Source organism: Pinus tabuliformis, chromosome 1_1, assembly GCF_031772625.1.
Source record: "Pinus tabuliformis cultivar Carrire ecotype Pingquan chromosome 1_1, CPIR1, whole genome shotgun sequence".
Taxonomy (NCBI): domain Eukaryota; kingdom Viridiplantae; phylum Streptophyta; class Pinopsida; order Pinales; family Pinaceae; genus Pinus; species Pinus tabuliformis.
In genome coordinates, this window is record NC_142297.1 from 812,593,294 (window position 1) to 812,613,493 (window position 20,200).

The 20,200-nt window shown below is 33.8% G+C and overlaps 1 protein-coding gene across 1 annotated transcript; it reads right to left on the reverse strand.

Moving 5' to 3' along the window:
• Nucleotides 1-18,941: 18,941 nt before the first annotated feature.
• LOC149216540 (uncharacterized) lies at nucleotides 18,942-19,625 on the reverse strand. The gene has a single exon (XM_089389992.1). It carries the CDS (start codon nucleotides 19,623-19,625, stop codon nucleotides 18,942-18,944), a length of 684 nt encoding a protein of 227 aa, XP_089246118.1.
• Nucleotides 19,626-20,200: the final 575 nt, after the last annotated feature.

A 20,200-nucleotide genomic window follows, 5' to 3' on the forward strand; every position in this document is an offset into this window, starting at 1 on the left:
ATAGAAACAAAGTTTGGTAAGTTTTAAATAAAAATATGACATTTCAAATAATTTTATTAAAAATAATTGAGTTTATTAGTTATTAATTATTTATTCATTCACTTATTTATTTAATAGTATAGATTTATTTTAAGTGTAGATTTAATACGAGTATAGAAGGATCAAATTTTTTCATGTGCCAAAAGTTGTAAGTGAAAAATATAATGTGTTAATTTTCATTATTTAAATTGTATTTTTGAATAATATGGTATATAAATGACTAATTAAATATTTTAACAATAAAACTTTATTTTTTTTATGATATATACATAATTTTTTTTAATGATATATAATATTATATGTCATTGACATAAAAATATTTTACATAACATGTACATCGAGACATTTTATCATGCAAATTAAAATGGCTTTTTTATTATTCATATATTTTTAGGTATATGTCAATATTAAACCGTATTAAAATATTTTATGATAACCCACATTGAATATTTGTTTTATACAACATTAAAATATTTTATTTTAACAATACTATTTTTATTTAATTTAATTTAATTAATTATTTATTTGTTTGTTTTCACGATTGGAGCACGGAGCATCTCGGCTGAATGAAATTTTCACTATCTGAGCATCTTGGTTGAATGTAATTTTCACCATCTGAATTAGTGAATTGTGGGAGTGAAAGTCAAATATACCAAACATTTGTAACTTATCAAGGGATCAGATATCTAAAACATATAGAAGTGGATCTTATACTTAAAAAGGGAACTTACCCTTCTCTTCCTATCACAATGGGCTAACAAGTCCCTTGTGAGAATTAAAACTAGGTGGGAAAGAGAACAAATAATCTACTGATCCAAACTAGCTATGAACCCTAGAGTACACAATTGATCAATAAGATAAAACTTTGTTCGATCCACTTAAAACTTTATTTTCTGTGTATAATAATATATTATTCAAATTGGAAAATGGAATATGGAAGAAAATCAGGATAGACACATTGTTAAAAAAAATCACTTTAATCATAAAGTGTTACATCATATTTGGACACTTAAGCGCTAATTAAAATCAATTTGGTCTAATGTATATATACATAAATGTCTTTCTTTAGTGTTTTTCCTTAGTATATATTAATATGCATTTATAGCTATGCTATCCAATAGTCACCAAACATTGAGTGATCAAACAATTCATATTCTCCTCCATACTAATGACTATATTGATCCATAATGTAATATTTGATTGGTTCATGATCTTTATTTAAAAATGATAAAAATTATTTATTAATAATCAATTGAGAGAATATTTTATGTAAAAAAATTCTTTTGCACTACTATATTCCCTCATATAAAAATTGATGTCAAAGATTGGTGATGTTGTGCATTGTTTCCATCATATTTAACCATGTAATGCACCACTTTACTAATATTTAATAGTAATATTTTTTTGCAAGCAATTGCTTGAAATATTTGACTTATGTGGAACTATCCAATTTGTCTAACATGCATGTATATTTATACACAACCCTCCTTTAAACTTACTCAAACCACTTTTCAAGAAATTCCAATCAATTTTGGATATGTTTTCAAGCCATTTCGTACCAAAGAAAATTATTTTTCCTAATTTCTAGTCACATTAAATGACATATTTTCCATTTTCTAATGTTATTTTAATTCTCAATTTTATTGCATTTTCATAAACCATCGACTAAATAATTATTTTACAATTCAAGTTTTCGTGGAAGCTAGCTTAGTTCATTTTTTACAAATCCATGGAATGAGAAACTTGTTGTTTTCTTATTTTATTTTGTTGTCACAAAAATCAATAAGTTCGTTTTTATGCCCCTTGCACTCAAATATCACTTCCCATCTATTTCAACCATCGTATTAGTTGACGGAGGACCATATCAAAGTTGAGTTGTCTTAAGAAAGCTTGCCATCAAGTCCTTTGCTGATGATTAAGGGATTCTCCAACACGTTTTTGGTGCCCAAATGATATCACTCACTTTTAGATGGCTTCTCAAGATACAATTAACCCTCTAATCTTTTGATTCTCATAAAACCACAGTTATGTGGAAAATATGTGCATTAAAGGATGCCTTTTGTTTTAATTAATACCTCATTTACTAAATTGCATGGGAACTCATTATTCTAACCAAGTTGTGTCCAAGAACTCAACATTTTATACTAGGCATAATAGTTACCGGATAAAAATGGAGTGGTATCCTTACTTATTTATTAACTGAATTAAAAAATATAAAAATAAAATATAGTTAAAGAACTCAAACCTTTCATTGGTGGCACCAACATATTAGCAAAATTTATTTAGAAATCAATAGCATATTTTTCCATAATGGTAGTATCTTATTAAAGGGTTGGAATTAAGTTTTTACACCCAAAATTGTGTACGCAACCCTCTTTTAAACTTAGTCAACCCACTTTTCAAGCCATTCCAATCAATGTTGGGCATGTTTTCAAGCAATTCTAGACACCAACAAATTATTTTTCTCAATTTCAAGTAGTATTAAATGGTATATTTTCTATTTTGAAAAGTTGTATTAACTATTAATTTTGTTATGTTTTCATGAACCATCAACTACATGACTTTTTTACTCCTCAATTTTCTATTGGAACTAGTTTAGATCATTTTTACAAATCCAGGGAGTGAGAAACTTGTTGTTTTCATTTTTTATTTTGTTGGTACAAAAATCAACAAGCTTTTTTTTATATCCTTTGCACACAAAAATCACTTCCCAACTATTTCAACCATCCTAGTAGTTAATGGAGGACAATATCGAAGTTCGGTGGTCCTCAAAAAGCTTTCCATCAAGTCCCTTGCCTCTCCTTCTTCTGATATGTGGGTAGCCTCTTCCTTGTGTCCACCTATGAAACAATTTATAACTGGCTTTACTATTAAGTGGGATTCATATCAATGGATGGAATTTTCTTGTAACAGTCACCAACATTATTATTCCTCAATCCTTAATCTTACTACTACTTTAACTTTCCAAGAGATATTTAAACTCCTTGAACCAACTAAAAAAATTAGATTTGGTTTGAAGAAGACATACTTGTCCTAGAGTAATAAAAAATGAATGACATATAATGCAAATCCTTATAAATCAAAGTAACTTTAATTGGACCAAATACATCAAAATGAATTAAGTCCAACATCTAATGAGATTTGCGAGAACTAGAATAAAATTGAACATGATTTTGTTTTATATATATGCAATTCTCACAACAACCAAACTCAAGAGAACAATTATTCAATCCATCCACAAGATTTTTGTTTTATAATACTCATAAATGTTTCCGACCTTTATGTCTCAATATTTCATACCATATTATTTACTTCTTTGTAAATAGGTTTCTTTATCAAGTGATATATGTTTAGGTACTTAGAAAGAATGACTATCATAAGTACATAGAGATTCGAATTGTGAAGATGTAGATCCTACAAATCTCTCTATTAGAGAAATTAAAGAACAATTACACTAAATGGTGCAAACATCAAGCTAGAATAAATTTCCCACATAAACACCTTTAGCAAGAAACAATTTTTTTTCGTCCACCTTACACCCTTTTCCACTGAAAACAACTGACACATTTACATGATTAAATGTTCTTATTGAAAATAAGTTTTGTGATGAACTTAGAATGTGCAAAACTACATTGCTCATGTTCATTCTATCATCATGGAATTTGATGAAGGCTCTATCTTGACCAACTATGCTAAAAAGAGAGTCATAATTGACATATACCATCCAACCACCATAAGTCTCATAGATTTAAAATCAATGTCAATAGGAAGCCATATGGAAGGAACCTTCAAATTTTATCAACCACACACATTAACTTGCATGGATTATCAAAGTTGCAACAAAATAATCTCCACCATCCTCCTAACAAGATTTTTCAAAATCATCATCAATATCATTCTTTTCCATCTTATTCTTATTTTTCATTACCTTGTAACGTCTTCTTAAATTCCAACCTTTCCTTAGTTCCAACATCTTTTCTTGAAACTTCTAGGAGACTTATGTCTCTCATAGTATTTGTATCTTCACTTTTCTCCCTCACCTTTCTCCTTCTATCTTCCATGAATAACATATGCCCCATTAGTGGATTGAAGGGATTTTCACACTACAATGCTTTTGATTGTTAATTTTAGGGCTAGATTGTTCTCTATTATAGATAGTCACATTTTTAAAAAATTTCAACAATTTCCACATTACATTCACCTCATATCATCAAAAGAAATTATATAGAGAGAACAATAACATCAACAATGCAGTGAAACAATAAGGAACAATAGAAGAAAAACAGACACAATAGAGACACTAGGATTTTGGTTAGAGACTAGGGAAATAAACCACAAGGGGGAAATCCCATAATTAAATCTTCTTCTTCTTCGGTATTCATAAAATTTTCAGTTTAGATACAAATAAAAATAATAATGAGAGACGCGTCTTTCAATAATAATCACATAGACCTCCTACGGCCAACCCAGGATCATGTAAGATCCTTATGATATTATAGCTAACAAATATATCAAAGCGGCAATCACAAGACCTCCACAAAAAAATTGATAGTAAGGTTTCCTCCACATTTATGGGCCTCCTAAGTAGGTATAAATCAAGGTCCATCTAGTCATCCTTCAACATACATTTACTCCTCTCTTTACATTTGATGATACCTTTTTGGACTATAATGTGTTCTTTAGGGAGATTAAGGAATATTTATCATATCATGTGGCCTAACATGTTAAATGTGAAAAAAAAAGTATGTATTGTGAATAAGTACATTGGATACGAGTTGGAGGAAATGTAAGAGGATCATTATATGCATTAACTCACCAGCAACTCAACTGGATATTGGGAAATCACTACACCTAGTGGTTGTGAGGATCTCAAGAGACTATATCCACTTTTATAGGGATTTTGGAGGCAAGAAACTCTCCTTTCAACGAGGTTGTTTCGTCACTCATTTTGTATAAATAAAGGATCCCAAGAGCATATTAGGATCTGAATTTTTGGAGGAGCATAATGACTGTTAGATATAGGAGCTTGTTACTTGTCATTTTAATTCCCATATCATGTATTTGAATACTTTTTCAGATCAGAGAAAACCATTTTGTTGCCTTCAATATAAGTGTGTTCTAGAGGGATGAGTTACAATAGGTTAGGTCGCAACCCATGCACTATTGTCTTTCTCCCTTGTACATTTGTGTTATACATTTTCTCTTCTGCACTTAGTTTAACAATGTTTCATTTACGAGATTTTCTTATGTGAAAAATTTACCTCTGTAGATTTGTTAATCATTACTCTTGGAAAGTTTGGTTGTAGACTTTGTAATGGAAAGCATAAAAATATAGTTTCTCTCTTAATGCAATAGTTAGATCTTTTTTATAATTCAACTCATATTCTCCTTTACAGTTTAATTCTCTGCAATTAATATTTTTGACATTCCTTAGAGTTTGAATTTTTTTCTAGTTGAATAACCCTATTGTGTGTAGGTGATACTACTGGCTTATAGGGAAAATAACCATCATTGTCATTTTCAACCCTACCATTATCACCCTCCCATTTTCATTCATCCTTCTTCACAGTCTAAACATATAAATTACATCACAAAATTGTTAGAACATATTGTTTGCATTTTCCCCCTTATGCAAGATGGGCTTCTAACATGTAGGAAGCTTAGGAAGGACTCCCATTTCCTTCTCCAACCTTTGACCATATTTTTTCACCTTCATATAACTTTCTAAGCCTGTGTAATGCTCTTAGATTCAATCCTGTAGTGATACAAGACAATCATTACTACAACAAAATAAGTCATTGGTGAGGGTCATGTCTGTGACAGGCCTTTAAGGTCCATCACCAATGTTGCATATGGTGACAGTCCTTAAAAAAGCATTGTTGTAAATGCATATAGTGATGGTCCTTTAAGGTTTGTCACCAAAGCCATTTTCAGTGACACTTTTATGTATTGTGCATAAGTACATTGGATACCAGTTGGAGGAAATGTAAGAGGATCATGCTCTGCATTAACTCACCAACAACTCAATTGGATATTGGGAAATTACTACACCTAGTGGTTGTGAGGATCTCAAGAGACTATATCCACTTTTATAGGGATTTTGGAGGCAAGAAACACTCCTTCCAATGAGGTTGTTTCGTCACTCATTTTGTATAAATAAAGAATCCCAAGAGCATATTAGGATTTGAATTTTTGGAGGAGCATAATGACTGTTAGATATAGGAGCTTGTTACTTGTCATTTTAATTCCCATGTCATGTATTTGAATACTTTTTTCAGATCAAAGAAAACCATTTTTTTGCCTTCAATCTGAGTGTGTTCTAGAGGGATGAGTTACATTAGGTTAGGTCCCAACCCATGCACTATTGTCTCTCTCCCTTGTACATTTGTGTTATATATTTTCTCTTCTGCACTTAGTTTAACAATGTTTCCTTTACGTGATTTTCTTATGTGAAAAATTTGCCTCTGTAGATTTTCAATCATTACTCTTGGAAAGTTTGGTTGTAGACTTTGTAATGGAAAGCATAAAAATATAGTTTCTCTCTCAATGAAATAGTTAGATATTTTTTAAAATTCAACTCATATTTTCCTTTACAATTTAATTCTCTACGATTAATATTTTTGACATTCCTTAGAGTTTGAATGTTTTGCTAGTTGAATAACCCTATTGTGTACAAGTGATAGTACTGGCTTATAGGGAAAATAACCATCATTGTCATTTGCAACCCTACCATTATCACCCTCCCATTTTCATTCATCCTTCTTCATAGTCTAAACATATAAATTACATCACAAAATTGTTAGAGGATATTGTTTGCATTTTCCCCCTTTGCAAGATGGGCTTCTAATGAGTAGGAAGCTTAGGAAGGACTCCCATACCCTTCTCCAAACTTTTTACCATATTTTCTCACCTTCATATAAATTTCTAAGCCTGTCTAATGCTCTTGGATTCAATCCTGTAGCGATACAAGACAATAATCACTACAACAACAAAAAGTCATTGGTGAGGGTCATGTCTGTGACGGGCCTTTAAGGTCCATCACCAATGTCACATATGGTGACGGTCCTTAAAAAAGCATTGTTGTAAGTGCATATAGTGATGGTCCTTTAATGTTTGTCACCAAAGCCATTTTTAGTGACACTTTTCGTGAGGGTTGTTAAAGGCCCGTCACTAATTCTCTCTTTGGTGACACTTCTAGTAATGATATTTTATTGACCCTCAACAATTCTCTTTTTGGTTACATTTGGTGATGGTCAAAAAATGTTCATCCTCATTGATCATTCCAATGATTTTTTGATGAGCAATGTGCATGCCACTATATTTTTTTTCAAAAGATAATGATTTAAGACCATTATTGTGGAGTATTTTTCATTATGTGTCTAAGGCCATAGTGGTTAGAGTTAGTCAATTTATTAAGAAGTAATTAGTGTGTGTCATTTCCCTCAAGTATTGAGAATATAATTTTCCTATGAGTCAACACATGATTCATCTCTATTAGGTTAATTATTTAAAAAATCCCCTTTAGGTAAAGTTCCACTAGTGTGTGCAAGAACTATATTATTTAATACATAATCAAGCTCTATAAATTATATTAATGAGAGAGACCTAACACTCTTGGCACATCTTAAGATGTTTTGGCACACACTAACATTCCTTGGCACCTCACATGTCTTGGAACATCTTTGTACCTAGAACATCTTGCCATGACTAGAACACCCAAGAACATTTTGTTAGGGCCTAGCATAGAATAAATCTCTCCTAACATGTGTTGGAATGCCCTGTAGTCCCTCACATGCCCTGGAACACTTTGGCATGCATTAACATACATTAGCACTTGGAATGTATTGGAACCTATTATTAGTGTGCCTAGCATGCCCCTGTTGAAAAAGATAAAGTCCTGACTTATTGACCCTCTTATGTGCTCATTTCCTTGCATTTTATCTTGGTTCTTCCTTATGTCTCCTTCACAATCCTTAACACATATTAGCATACCCTGAGACCCTGCACATCCTAGCATTCCTTAGCATCTGTAATGTATTACCATGCCTTAGCACTATTTGGGACATGTTAAAACACACTGGAACTCCCTAATACACTCTAACACTTATTAACATGTCCTATTATTCCCTAGCATGCCTTACCAATGCTTAACATACCTTGTCACTCCCTCCTTGGCATGCCAACTAACACTCGTTGAAAATCCCTTACACACCCTCATATTCATTCACTTACATGAATTTTGACCTAGTTCTCCCTTATGTTTCCCTAGTACTCCCTAACACTCCTCAACATGCATTAGCACTCTTTGGCACACCTTAGCACTTCTTGTTATTCCCTTCCACTTCATAACATGTGTATCATTCCCTAACACACATTGGCACTTGGCACGTGTTGGAACTTGGCAAGTCTTAACATGTCTAGCATTCATTGAGATACCTTGATATGCTTTGCAATTTTTTAATATTAAAGTTATTTGAGATCAAATATTGGAAAGTAGATGAGGAGTAATGAAGGAATATTTGGAACTTAGAATGCATTAACACTTGGCACTTGGCACCTATTGGCTCGTAGTGTTGGTGTGCGTAACATGACCCTCTTGGAAAAGGTAAATTGATGACTTATTAGCCCTCTTATGTGTTTATTTCCTTGTTGTTTAACTTGTTTCTCCTTTTTGTTGCCTTAACAATCCCTGACGCGTATTGTGACTCCCTTGCACATCTTGGAATTCCTTAGAACTTGGCACATATTAGCGTATTTGACACACCTTCACACTATCTGACACATGTTAGCATTCCCTAGCATGCCTTGGCACTCACACCCTCGCAACTAGCCTTAAATTTTTTCACGACTTGGGAACCCAATCAATTCCTTAGCTACTGTAGTGCATGTGACATTAGCCTGCTTCAACTGCAATAACTTGACCGATTGAACCTATTACAAGTAGATTGTGCTTTTTTCACCTAAGAAATACCTATAAATAATCTTAGGCCACTCATTTCCAAGCTCAACGTGTCCCACTTAAGAACTTACCAAGACAAGGATCACATTTAGCCTTGACCATAAAACAACTAAGAATATAGCTTACACTAAAAAAACTTCACATGTATCTCGAGTTCATATAAACAATAGATCATTAACTAAGAGTTTTCAAGAACAACAAGATTCACAAGACACACACGTTACAAGCTGACACAAGCCGAGTGCCCAAAAACTTATACACAACAATGTACAATATGAAATTATCTAAAATAGTTTAAAACAAGAGAATTTGGCCAAAATGTACCACATGTCATATAAAAATAGTATCTAAAGAAAAAGTAGTGTTGTTCTTAGCACAAATTCTCCCTTTGTCTAAAACTACTCTACCAAGCCCCTTATCACAACCGCAGGGTTACCTCTTGAAAATCCTATTATGAACTTCTCCTAACACACTTCATCCTTGGCACACTTAAATTCACTAACACTCCCTGTCACACACTCTTATTTGTTCATTTCCATGAATTTTGACCTAGTTCTCCCTTGTGATGCCTCGACACTCTCTAACACTCCTCAACATGCATTGATATTATCTAACATGTGTTAGCGCACCTTTTCATTCCTTTTCATGCCCTAAACCTCCCTAGATATCATGCCCTCAAAACTACCCTTACTTAATTTGCAACTTAGGAAGCCAACCAAGTCCTTGCTTGACTACAAGACCTTGAACATGTTACCATTGCTAGAACTAGACTATGTTGTTGAATTGTGTAGCTTGGGAGGTACTCCACAATCCTAGTGAGATGAGTTTGTGAGTTTGGCCACAAAAGGTTTTGTGGGAAAAGAACCCAAGCGAAGGGGTTTTGGACCTAAGTTGGGGTTTAAAGTCTAAAAGGAAAATAAAAAGGAAAATAAAGAGATGGAGATGGATGGGGAGAGAGGGAGAGAAGAATAAATACATAGAGTAAGAAGTGCAGAGAGAGGGAGTGACAAGGGAGAGATTGAGAGAGAGTGTGTATGTTTAGGGGTGAGATAAAGAGACAAATAAGGAGAAAAGGAGAGAAGGGCGGAGAGAAGGAGAGAGAATGAGAGAGGGAGGTATAAAGTAACATAGTTGGGGAGAGAGAGAGAGAGAGGGAGGGGCAGAGAGAGGGGGGGGGGCAGAGAGAGGGAGGTAGGAGAGAAATGGAGAGAGAGGAAGGATGAGAGAGAGGAGGAGAGAGATGGGGGTAGAGAGAGGGAGGTAGGAGAGAAAGTGGGAGAGAAAAGAATGAGAGAGAGGAGGACAGAGGGATCGAGAGAGGAGCAAAGAAGGCGGGAAGAAGAAAGACACAGAGAGAGAAGTGGAGAGAGAGAGGGAGTGAAAAGGGAGAGATGGAGAGAGAGTGTATATGTTTGGGGGTAAGATAAATAGAAAAATATGGATATATGGAGAGAAGGGGGGAGAAAAGGAGAGAGGGAGGGATATAGTAACAAATTTGAAGGGTAAAGAGAAGGAGAGAGAGAGGTGGGAGAGAAAAGGAGAAAGATGACGGAAGAGAGAGGATGTGAGAGAGTGGAGAGCTGGAAGGAAAGAGATATGAAGTTGGAGGGGGGGAAGAGGGAGGTAAGAAAAAATCCATAGAGTGAAAAAGGTGGAGAGAGAGATAGGGAGTGATAAGGAAGATGGAGAGAGAGGAAGAGAGGAAAATAGGAGGAAAGAGAGAGAAGCGGGTGAGAGGGAGATAAAGGGATGAGAGATAGGGAGAGGAAATTGAAGAGGGAGGGATAGATATATAGATTGGAGAAAGAGAATGTATGTTTTGGGGGTGATATAGAGAGACAAAGGTAGATAGAGATATTGATGGAAGGTGAAGAAAGGAAGGAAGAGAGAGATAGAGAGACAGAGGGATAGAGAGATTGATAAATATGGAGTGAGAGAGCGTCTGTGTTTGCGATGATGAGATAGAGAGATAAAGAAGGAGAGATAGAGGGAGATATAGATATAAATGTAACGGGGAGAGAGAGAAAAAGTTTTCTTTCACTAGATATATTGATTTCACTATAGATGGAGATTTCTAATCCTGTTTGATTGCTTGCACTAGATGCATTTATTTTAGTGTAGATGTTGATTTCTAATGATATTTGATTTCTTGCGCTAGATGCATTGATTTAAATGTAGACGATTTCTATCTTATTTGATTTCTTACACTAAATGCATATATTTTAGTGTATATGGTGATTTCTAATCCTATTTGATTTCTTGCACTAGATGCATTGATTTCAATGTAGATGTTGATTTTTAATTATATTTCATTATTTGCATTAGATGCATTGATTTCAATGTAAATGATTTCTAATCCTATTTGATTGCTTTCACTAAATGAATTGGTTTCAATGTAGATGGTTATTTCTAATCCTATTTGATTGCTTGCACTAAATGCATTTATTTGAGTGTAGTTGTTGGTTTCTAATCCTATAAGCTTACTTGCACTAGATGCATTGATTTGAGTGTAGATGTGGGTTTCTAATCTTATTTGATTGTTTGCATTAGATACATTTATTTTAGTGTAGAAGTTGTTTTCTAATCTTATTTGATTGCCTGCACTAGATGCATTGATTTTAGTGTAGATGTTGATTTCCGATTTGATGTAATTGCATGTATAATGTTACATTAATTTTAAAGTGATTGGATTAACAATGTGCATTGGTTTCAGTGTAAGCACCAAAAAATATTGGTAATGTAGAGCAAGAGAGACAAGGTATGATGCTTACTACAACAACTCGAGGTAAGGATTTAAATGGTTTATGATTTCACCTGTCATTTTCATATAATCATTATGAAGAGATGACAAAACTAATAAGGGTGACAATAAGAATAGTAAAAGAAAATAGTTTGATATTGATCACAATAAATACTAATTGTAATTGACTACATTCTTATTATTCACATTTTCTATCATTCAACACTATTACATTGTCACTTTGCATTCAAAGTTTTTATTTCATCATTAAAGTTATTAACAATATTTATCATCTCAACTAATTGAGGTAATTAAGAAAATTTAAAATTTAAATAATTTGTGACATATTTAGCATATTTAAAATGATTATATTAATATTGGATGTATTTGGATATTATTGATCAAATTAATCATATCTTCGATAGATTTTCCTTGGCCGCACATGACTGAAACCGACGTAGATCCATCTTAATTCCGGATCTATCAAGCATTGAGATAGATCAAATCTCTCGAGGTGCAAACCTTTCCTCATGTTTTGCACTCAAAAACGAGGTTTTCACGTCAAGATATTTGATCCCTCTTGGCGCTTATAGATCCAAAGTTAAGATGGATCTAAGTTGGTTTATTCTCATATAACAAACCATTTATACAATAATGCATGGGAATGAAAATAATTATCAACAAATCTTTGATATGAAAATAGTTACTAGGAAGCCCATATAAACAATAGAATTTGATGTCAGCCTTTGATGTAACATTACATAACCTCATTTTAAAAGATTTCAAATAAATTTGAAAAGAAAAATAAGTATTGGAAACATGATATATCGTTTAATACAAAACAATGTATATGTTTGTACTATTTTTATGTGTAACATGATATATTTAATTACCAGCATAGATTTATTTTAAGTATGGAACTAACATGGGTTTAGAGGGATCAAATTTCTACGAAACCATGTATATGTTTGTAATATTTTTATGCGTAACATTATATATTTAACTACCAGCAGAGATTTATCTTAAGTATGGATCTAACATTGGTTCAGAGGGATCAAATTTCTCCACGTGCAAACCTTTTTGGAGTGTTATATACAATGTGAAAACTTTTTTTTCTATATATAAATATATATAAATTTGATATCCACATAAATTAATTAACATAGATATTCAAATAGTTTATTTAAATCTCTTGTTGAAATATGTTTTAAAAGTATAAGATTTAAATATCTCATCCACATTTTTTTTAATATCATATTCATTTTTTTTAAGGATAGCCGACATTATTTTTCTATTTAGAACATAATTTTAATTTTTAATTTTTATTTAAAGAGGCACAGATTGACGGAAAACTTACACATCCCCTCATACTGGGTTGTAGAATGAGCCTCTCTGCTCAATTATTATTATTAGAATTTTATTAATCAAAAGGAGTTTACATGGATTTTACAATACCAACCTCAAGGTAGGGTTTTCAGAGAGAGACCAAAACCACATTGTAAGGACACATCTAGGTAAATAGACTAACAAAAACAAAAGTATCACCCAACTTGGGGCTAGTTTCTGGATTTAATTTTTTTTCCTTTTCATTTTGGTTACTTTATCGCACCCATTCAATGCAGGAGTAACCATGGATTGCTGAATAATTTCCTGACAATATTCTATTTCATCATTTTCAAATTCCAAGGAAACTGATTCACGGGCTCACTTTATCACTCCTAATGGAACAAGAGTATTGTGTCTTTTTTGCAAAGTTCTAAAATTTTATTCTCCTTACTCTCCTCTTCATCCCCATCTTAGGAGATCATTTCAACATGTGATTCATTTTCCTCCTTATCTAAAGATAACGAGTCCTCTTTCTCCATAAGGGGCAGGCTACATGGCTTCCAAGCCTTAGATTTAGCTTTCTGTTTGACTAGCTTTGGAGTGCATGAATTCTGTATGTGTCCTGTTTGAAGGCAGAGGTTCTCATAGTTTAGGTGATGGATCCAGTGGAAATAACCTACTTTGATGTTTATTTTACCATGAAAGCCTTTACTACTGTCGATTTCAACAAAAATCCAACCATAAGTATAAAATGCACTTCAGCCTCATGTTAGATTTGTCCCTAGTAAGCGACCCAAGGTGCTTCATATGCTCGTAAAAACTGAATCATGCCATAGATGAGCTAGTGAGTTTAGAAGTAAGACCCAAATGGGGAGATTTGTGATTACTATCATAGAGGGGTCAAAGTTTAGGAACTAAGGGGTCATCAACAACCTTGCTTTTCCCTAGAACCGTAGGCCCTTAGATAGAACACTCTGGTAATATTACTAGAGGAAAACAAAACTATGAAGAAGCCCTTTGAACATAAGAGAACCGTGTAGGAGTCGGTCTGATTAGAGTGTATCCATTTGTAATGATCCATTGTTTGAGGCCACAACCAGTTGAAGCAGTAGATAAAGTCGTTCTCTGCCGTTAGCTCATGGAGATAACGGGAAATGTTAACTTAGGGAATATCCTCTGATCTATCCACGACAAATGAACTAGGTAGATCCTGAGAAGGGACTGCTTTGGAGGTTGAGGGTGAGTTGAAGGAGGATGAACAGCCTCGGGAGTATGATTATGAATTAGGTATTTGTATGAAAAATCTTGGGCCGAGGAGGGTTTCCCCAAAGCACCCCCTCGGTTTCCCCAAAGCACCCCCTCGTAGGTAAAGAGCTAAAAGAACATTGGAATCCTTACAAATATAATAATAAGAGATGGGAAGAGTATCATCTAATTTCTTACCTTCATTCATAAAGTAGGTGTTGCTTGAGGAAAGCTTGACTTGAGCTCTAACAAAAGTTCGAAGTCCCTTATGAGATTTGTAGATCTTACCCAAAAAAATCAAAGAGTATCAAGATACCATTTTTACTGAGATCTAAAAGAGATTCTTGCATATGCAGGTCTCTTCAAACAGAGCTTCTGCATCAACCATGGTATTTGGCAAAGGCGCTTTCCATAACCTTTTGCATCGTAACCTGAACTTCGCCATTACAGGGATGTTGATCGGTAACCATGGCTTTTCTCCCATTCGTGAGCAAACCCTCGATAGGGAGAGCTCCAACAATTACGCAAAAATTTTCGTTAGATTTATTACGTTCAGCGCCAATGATAATACTATCCACCATAGGTAATGAAGAAGTGTTATGGTTCTCAACCTCAGCCGGAGCCGAATGCTCGTCCGCAACGGTATTATTTGTAGTGCCTCGACACAGATTACGATGCGGTTCCATTCATTACAGATTAACTTTCAACTCTCCAAAGTTCTTTGTATTCACAGAACTAAAATTCTTAAACCCTAAACCTAAAGCTAACGAACAAACTTGGAACACGGTTACTTTGAAACTAGTAAATCTTGTTTCAACAATTTTTTTTTTCACTACTAACATGATATTTTGTTCATTACAAAGTGGAAATTTCACTTTGAACGAGAATATTAAAATATTACGTAGCTTTAAATGATATCAAACTACTACTTGGATGCGTAGATTAGACAATTCGTTGACTGAAAGATAATGTTAAATAACTCACTGAAGCTATGAAAAATCATATCGCGGTTCACCATGGACATATGCACGAACTGCGAGAGACCTCCATCGAGAATTGTGTTTCAAGACAAAGGTGGCAATGATGTGAATGGAGTACGTTAAGATTCAATTTCCATTATAATTGTAGGTCCTAAATTATCACGATAAATGAGGAATATTATATTTGCATAATAAATAAATAATTTTTGAAATACAAATTTCAACTTTATTTAGTAACATATACATAGTTATCAATTTTATATAATTTTTTTAAATTTATATTTTATACTATAGTTTTAAATCTGAGAATTTATTAAATAATCACAAAAAATTATTCAAATAAACAATTTTAATCAATCAAGAAAAAATGTCCATGGATCTTGGATAGACAGTCTCCTTGATGTCAAGTCACGAGTTCAATTCCCCTCCTTGATCGAGATGATATATTCGACAAGACAAAGATGTAGTTCCACCAAGCTTATAAAAAGAACAATAAAAACTCAATAAAATTTTATAATTTAAAAAAAATAATAATAATAATAATTTAAATTTGTATAAAATTAATTTAATATAGAAATTTATAATTTTTTTACAATTTTTTTTACAAAAATTAAAAACAATATAACCTGCCCTCAAATATAAAAATAATTTTATTAAGAAAATACTTTCGGTAGTAATCACATAAGAGAAGTTTTGCCGACACATTTGGAACCATTCAGTGTGGTTCATGGTCAGGACAAGATGAAGAGGTAGATCAATGCACAAAATAAAATAAAGAGAAATGAAGAGACCATTAAAAAATTTAATGGCTATAATGAACGACTAATTTTTGAAAAATAATATTTTAATAAATATCATCAATTACTAAGATCAAATTATATGAAATAAAATCTAATATTAAGTTATGGTTTGGGATATAGTTAAATAAATACATTAAAAAAATGAAAAATTCAAAGCCAAACTTAAAATAAGGAGCTAAAGCCATATCATTCACATAATCAAAATAATAAAATTTCAACAACATAATTAAAAATAATCAAAATAGTAAAAATTTTTGAATTATATTTTTTTCAAAATCAAACATAAATGAAAGAGATAAGGCCCTACAAATATTTAAAGGATTGTTAGAAAAATCAATGAAATAATCAAAATAAATTTTTTTGTATGAAAATAATAAAACATTAGTAAAAACCTATGAATAACCAATAAAAATTAAAAATATTAATTAGTTAAAAAGAACCAACTAAATAAAAAAAATATGAAAGAATGAAACATATATATAAAAATACTCAATCAAAATAAGAGAAAAAGAAAGAAATATAAATTCAATTAAGATAAAATTAAAATAAATTAGGACGACACGACCGAGACCCAACAGTTTTTAATTTTCCAACCATCATCTCTATTCAAATTATTGAACATTCTTTTGATTTCTAGGGCTTCCCTGAATTTTCAATGATGGAAATCACTAATCTTAGTGAAGACATGGGCCTCCTCAATGCAGACGTGATGCTTAGTTTTTTCTGCATGTTCTGCCAAAGCTAAGGAGTGGGTCCTGCCATGTTTGATGTCAATGGCATGCTCATGAATCTTTTGATTAATTAAGCAACCAATCTCACCTATGTAGGGAGTCCCAGAAGAGAAAGGGATAACGTAAACACCTTTCATATTTTTAGGGTCCACTATGTCTTTTACAGATCTCGGGGAGCTCCATATGGTATTTAGAGGCATAAAGGTTGAAGGAACCTTATGCTTCTTTAAGATCTTCGCAATCTTGTCAATGGTCCCTCGGATAAATAGGAGACACACCCCTTAAAATCGATCCTTGGGTTATTTTTTAATCATACGACATTTTTCGTCTTTGAGGAAAGCCTTAGTACATTAGTGCCTACTATACCCATTATTATATAAAACACTCATGAGATGAGATTTCTCATCATTAAGATGGTTTTCATCAGAAACTCTTAAATCTCTAGTTGCTAAAGTGTTGAGAACATTAAGCTTTTGAGCTAGGAAGTGATGAGATTTAGCATTAAGATATTGCTTCGTGTGAGTTTTCTTCTTAAAGACATGATGAGAAAAAGAGCCATCATCCCTCCTTGAAAGGAGGATGTTGAGGAAAGGATAACTACCATTTCTCTCATATGGCATAGTGAACTTTATTGAAGTAGACTGATTGTTAAGATGAAGGAAAACAAGTTTCAACTTTTCCTTACCATGGGACCAGATGACACAAGTGTCATCCACAAACCACTTCCACATCTTAGGAAGAAGTTGAGCAGAGGCCACGACCTTTGATTCAAAGTCCTCCATGAATAGATTAGCCACCACAAGGGAGAGGGGGGAACCAATGGCAACACCATAATTTTGTTCATAGAATTCCCCATCAAAAGTAGAGGTGATACAAATACCAACTAAAGTAGTCGTATCAGGATCTGTAATATGCTTGATGACTTCAATGGCCTCATTGATAGGGATATTGGTGTAGAGGGAGACCACATTGAAACTCACAAGTTTGTCATCAGGATCCAATTTTATACCCTTTAACTCATTGATAAATGAGGGGGAGTCCTTGACAAAAGATTTTGTATGACTGACAAGGGGTTTAAGCTTTTGGGTTAAATATTTAGCAAGAAGATAGGTTGGCCCTCCTATATGGTTGACAATGGATCTCAAGGGAGTCCCTTCCTTATATATCATTGGAAGGCCATAGATTTTGGGGCTAAGAGGGGTACTTTCAATAAGCTTATGACTAAAAGAGCTAATTGAGCTACTGGATTTTGTAGCAAGAGCCACACTTTTGGAGTATCCTTTAAAGGATCTTTATTAAGTTTCCTATATCTCCCGCTATTACAAAGGTGGTCCAACATTTTTTTTCGGTTATCCTCTTTAACTAGAATAACCATTGCACCACCTTTTTCGGCTTTGAGAACAACAACATCCTTCAGATCGATTGATTTCTCACCTTGTCTTGAGGATAAACCACATTAGTTGGCTCGAAACGTCGACCAAATCTTAATAATGTAATCAATATGAAAAACATATTTCAAAAGCATCCAAAAATTTAAAAACATCAAACTCAACTTTACTAGTATTAATTATTTTTAATTATATAGTTAAAATTTTATTATCTGGATTGTATCATTGATTTTTCCAAAATAAAATATACTCATAGAAGTTTCTTCTCAGATAAATGAAAAATATTATATATATTAAAATATAGAAAGTTATCGTGTATATTAAACGCAAAAATTATATCACGAAGTGTGACAAATTTAACACTGATTAAACCATATTTAATGAATATGCCAAACCAAAACTGGTGAAAACATTTTAATGAATATTAATTATCGTGATCGGCTTAATGAAAGTTAACCATACGGATGTTGTATAGCCATATTGTATGGAGTATTTGAGTACCACCACTGTCTTTTCACAATAGAATTCAACTCCATTGAAATATCATACAAATACAAATCGCAATGCTTATAACTAGCTTTACTTTTCTTATTACGTGGGGCGAATGGTATGTGAGGGACACATCATTTAGTATCAGCTTCAAATTACATAATATGCTATTTTAATTTTATAAACCTACCGGCTAAGCCGCCATTTATTATTGAGTAGTTTTGTCCACTAATTTGGCTCAGGATCAATTTGCATACTTAGCCTTGTAATCACTCCAAAGCTCGTCCACAGACTTGCCAGTGATATCGTTGAAGAATCCCACGTCCCATCCATCGCGCAGTTTCGAATTCATCTTCTGAACGAAACCGGAAGTAACGGTGTCACAGTACTGGAGAAAGTAGGCAGTGACGGTGTAGCCGTCGTCCCACTTGTTACCGCCGCCGGGCTGAGGCCATGTAGAGGAGGCAAAGCCCGCCGTGAGGCGAATATAATCCGCAATGCCTTCGATCAGCCCTGACGGCGCGTTGCCGTTGCCGTTCCACTGCCAGGAGTGCGTCACCTCGTGGTACAGAACGCCTGTGATCTCCGTCTTTACATCGCCCTCAAAACTGGCAACGTACTCCGCTCTCAAGTGGATTTGGTCGTTGCTCGTATAGGCGATGATTCCGCTGTCGCTTATGCTTTCTACAAACAGAGCGATCGTCTGCACGTTCCTCCTATCGGCCGGCGATTGCTCGGCGAAGGTCTGCCAGTTGAATTGGGTGGCGTCGTCCATTATCTGCAAGGCGTTGGTCCTTCCTATCTCGTTGTCGAATCTCTTCCCGCCATCGCTATTCTCGACTGAATTGGTGACCACGTAGTCCACCGCGTGGGTGCCTCCCACGGCCAGTATCACAAGAAGTAGAGCAACACATTTTGCCGCTGCCATATCCAGCGAGAACAACATTCAGCCAAATCAAATCCTGAATGAGTAAAGTTTGGGAGAAGACTTGATTTCTATGTAGAAGGGGTGGAGGAAAAGAGGTTTATATAGGGCGAAGGAGGGAGGGAAGGAAGGAAGGGAGGGAAGAAGAATAGATACATGCTGCCGCGTCTTTGAACTTTCAAACGACTCACTGCAATTTGCAATGCAACTCCTAATGCGACTGGGTCAATATGCAGAGCTGTACACGCAAACGCAAGTGGACTGGACGAAGCAATGACTCTGATTTCGTATACACAGGTTTCTAGATAAATTTTTGACCTTTTGCTTTAATAAAAGAGGCAATTTATGTCATTAGTCATTAAGTATTTTGGGTTTACAGATGAGCCAAAACTACGAATCCCATTATTGACATTGGTTTGTTCGGATGTGTGAAGTCTATAATCTAGATAGACTGAATTGTAATGGAAGTCCATACAAACAAACTAAATTTTTTTACATTTTTCTTTGATAAAAGAAGGTAATTTATGTCATTAGTCATGAGCCAAAACAACAAATCCCATTATTGACATTGGTTTGTT

Coding starts and splice junctions, on each gene's coding strand:
- LOC149216540 (XM_089389992.1), bottom strand. CDS start 19,625: ATGGCAGCGGCAAAATGTGTTGCTCTACTTCTTGTGATACTGGCCGTG.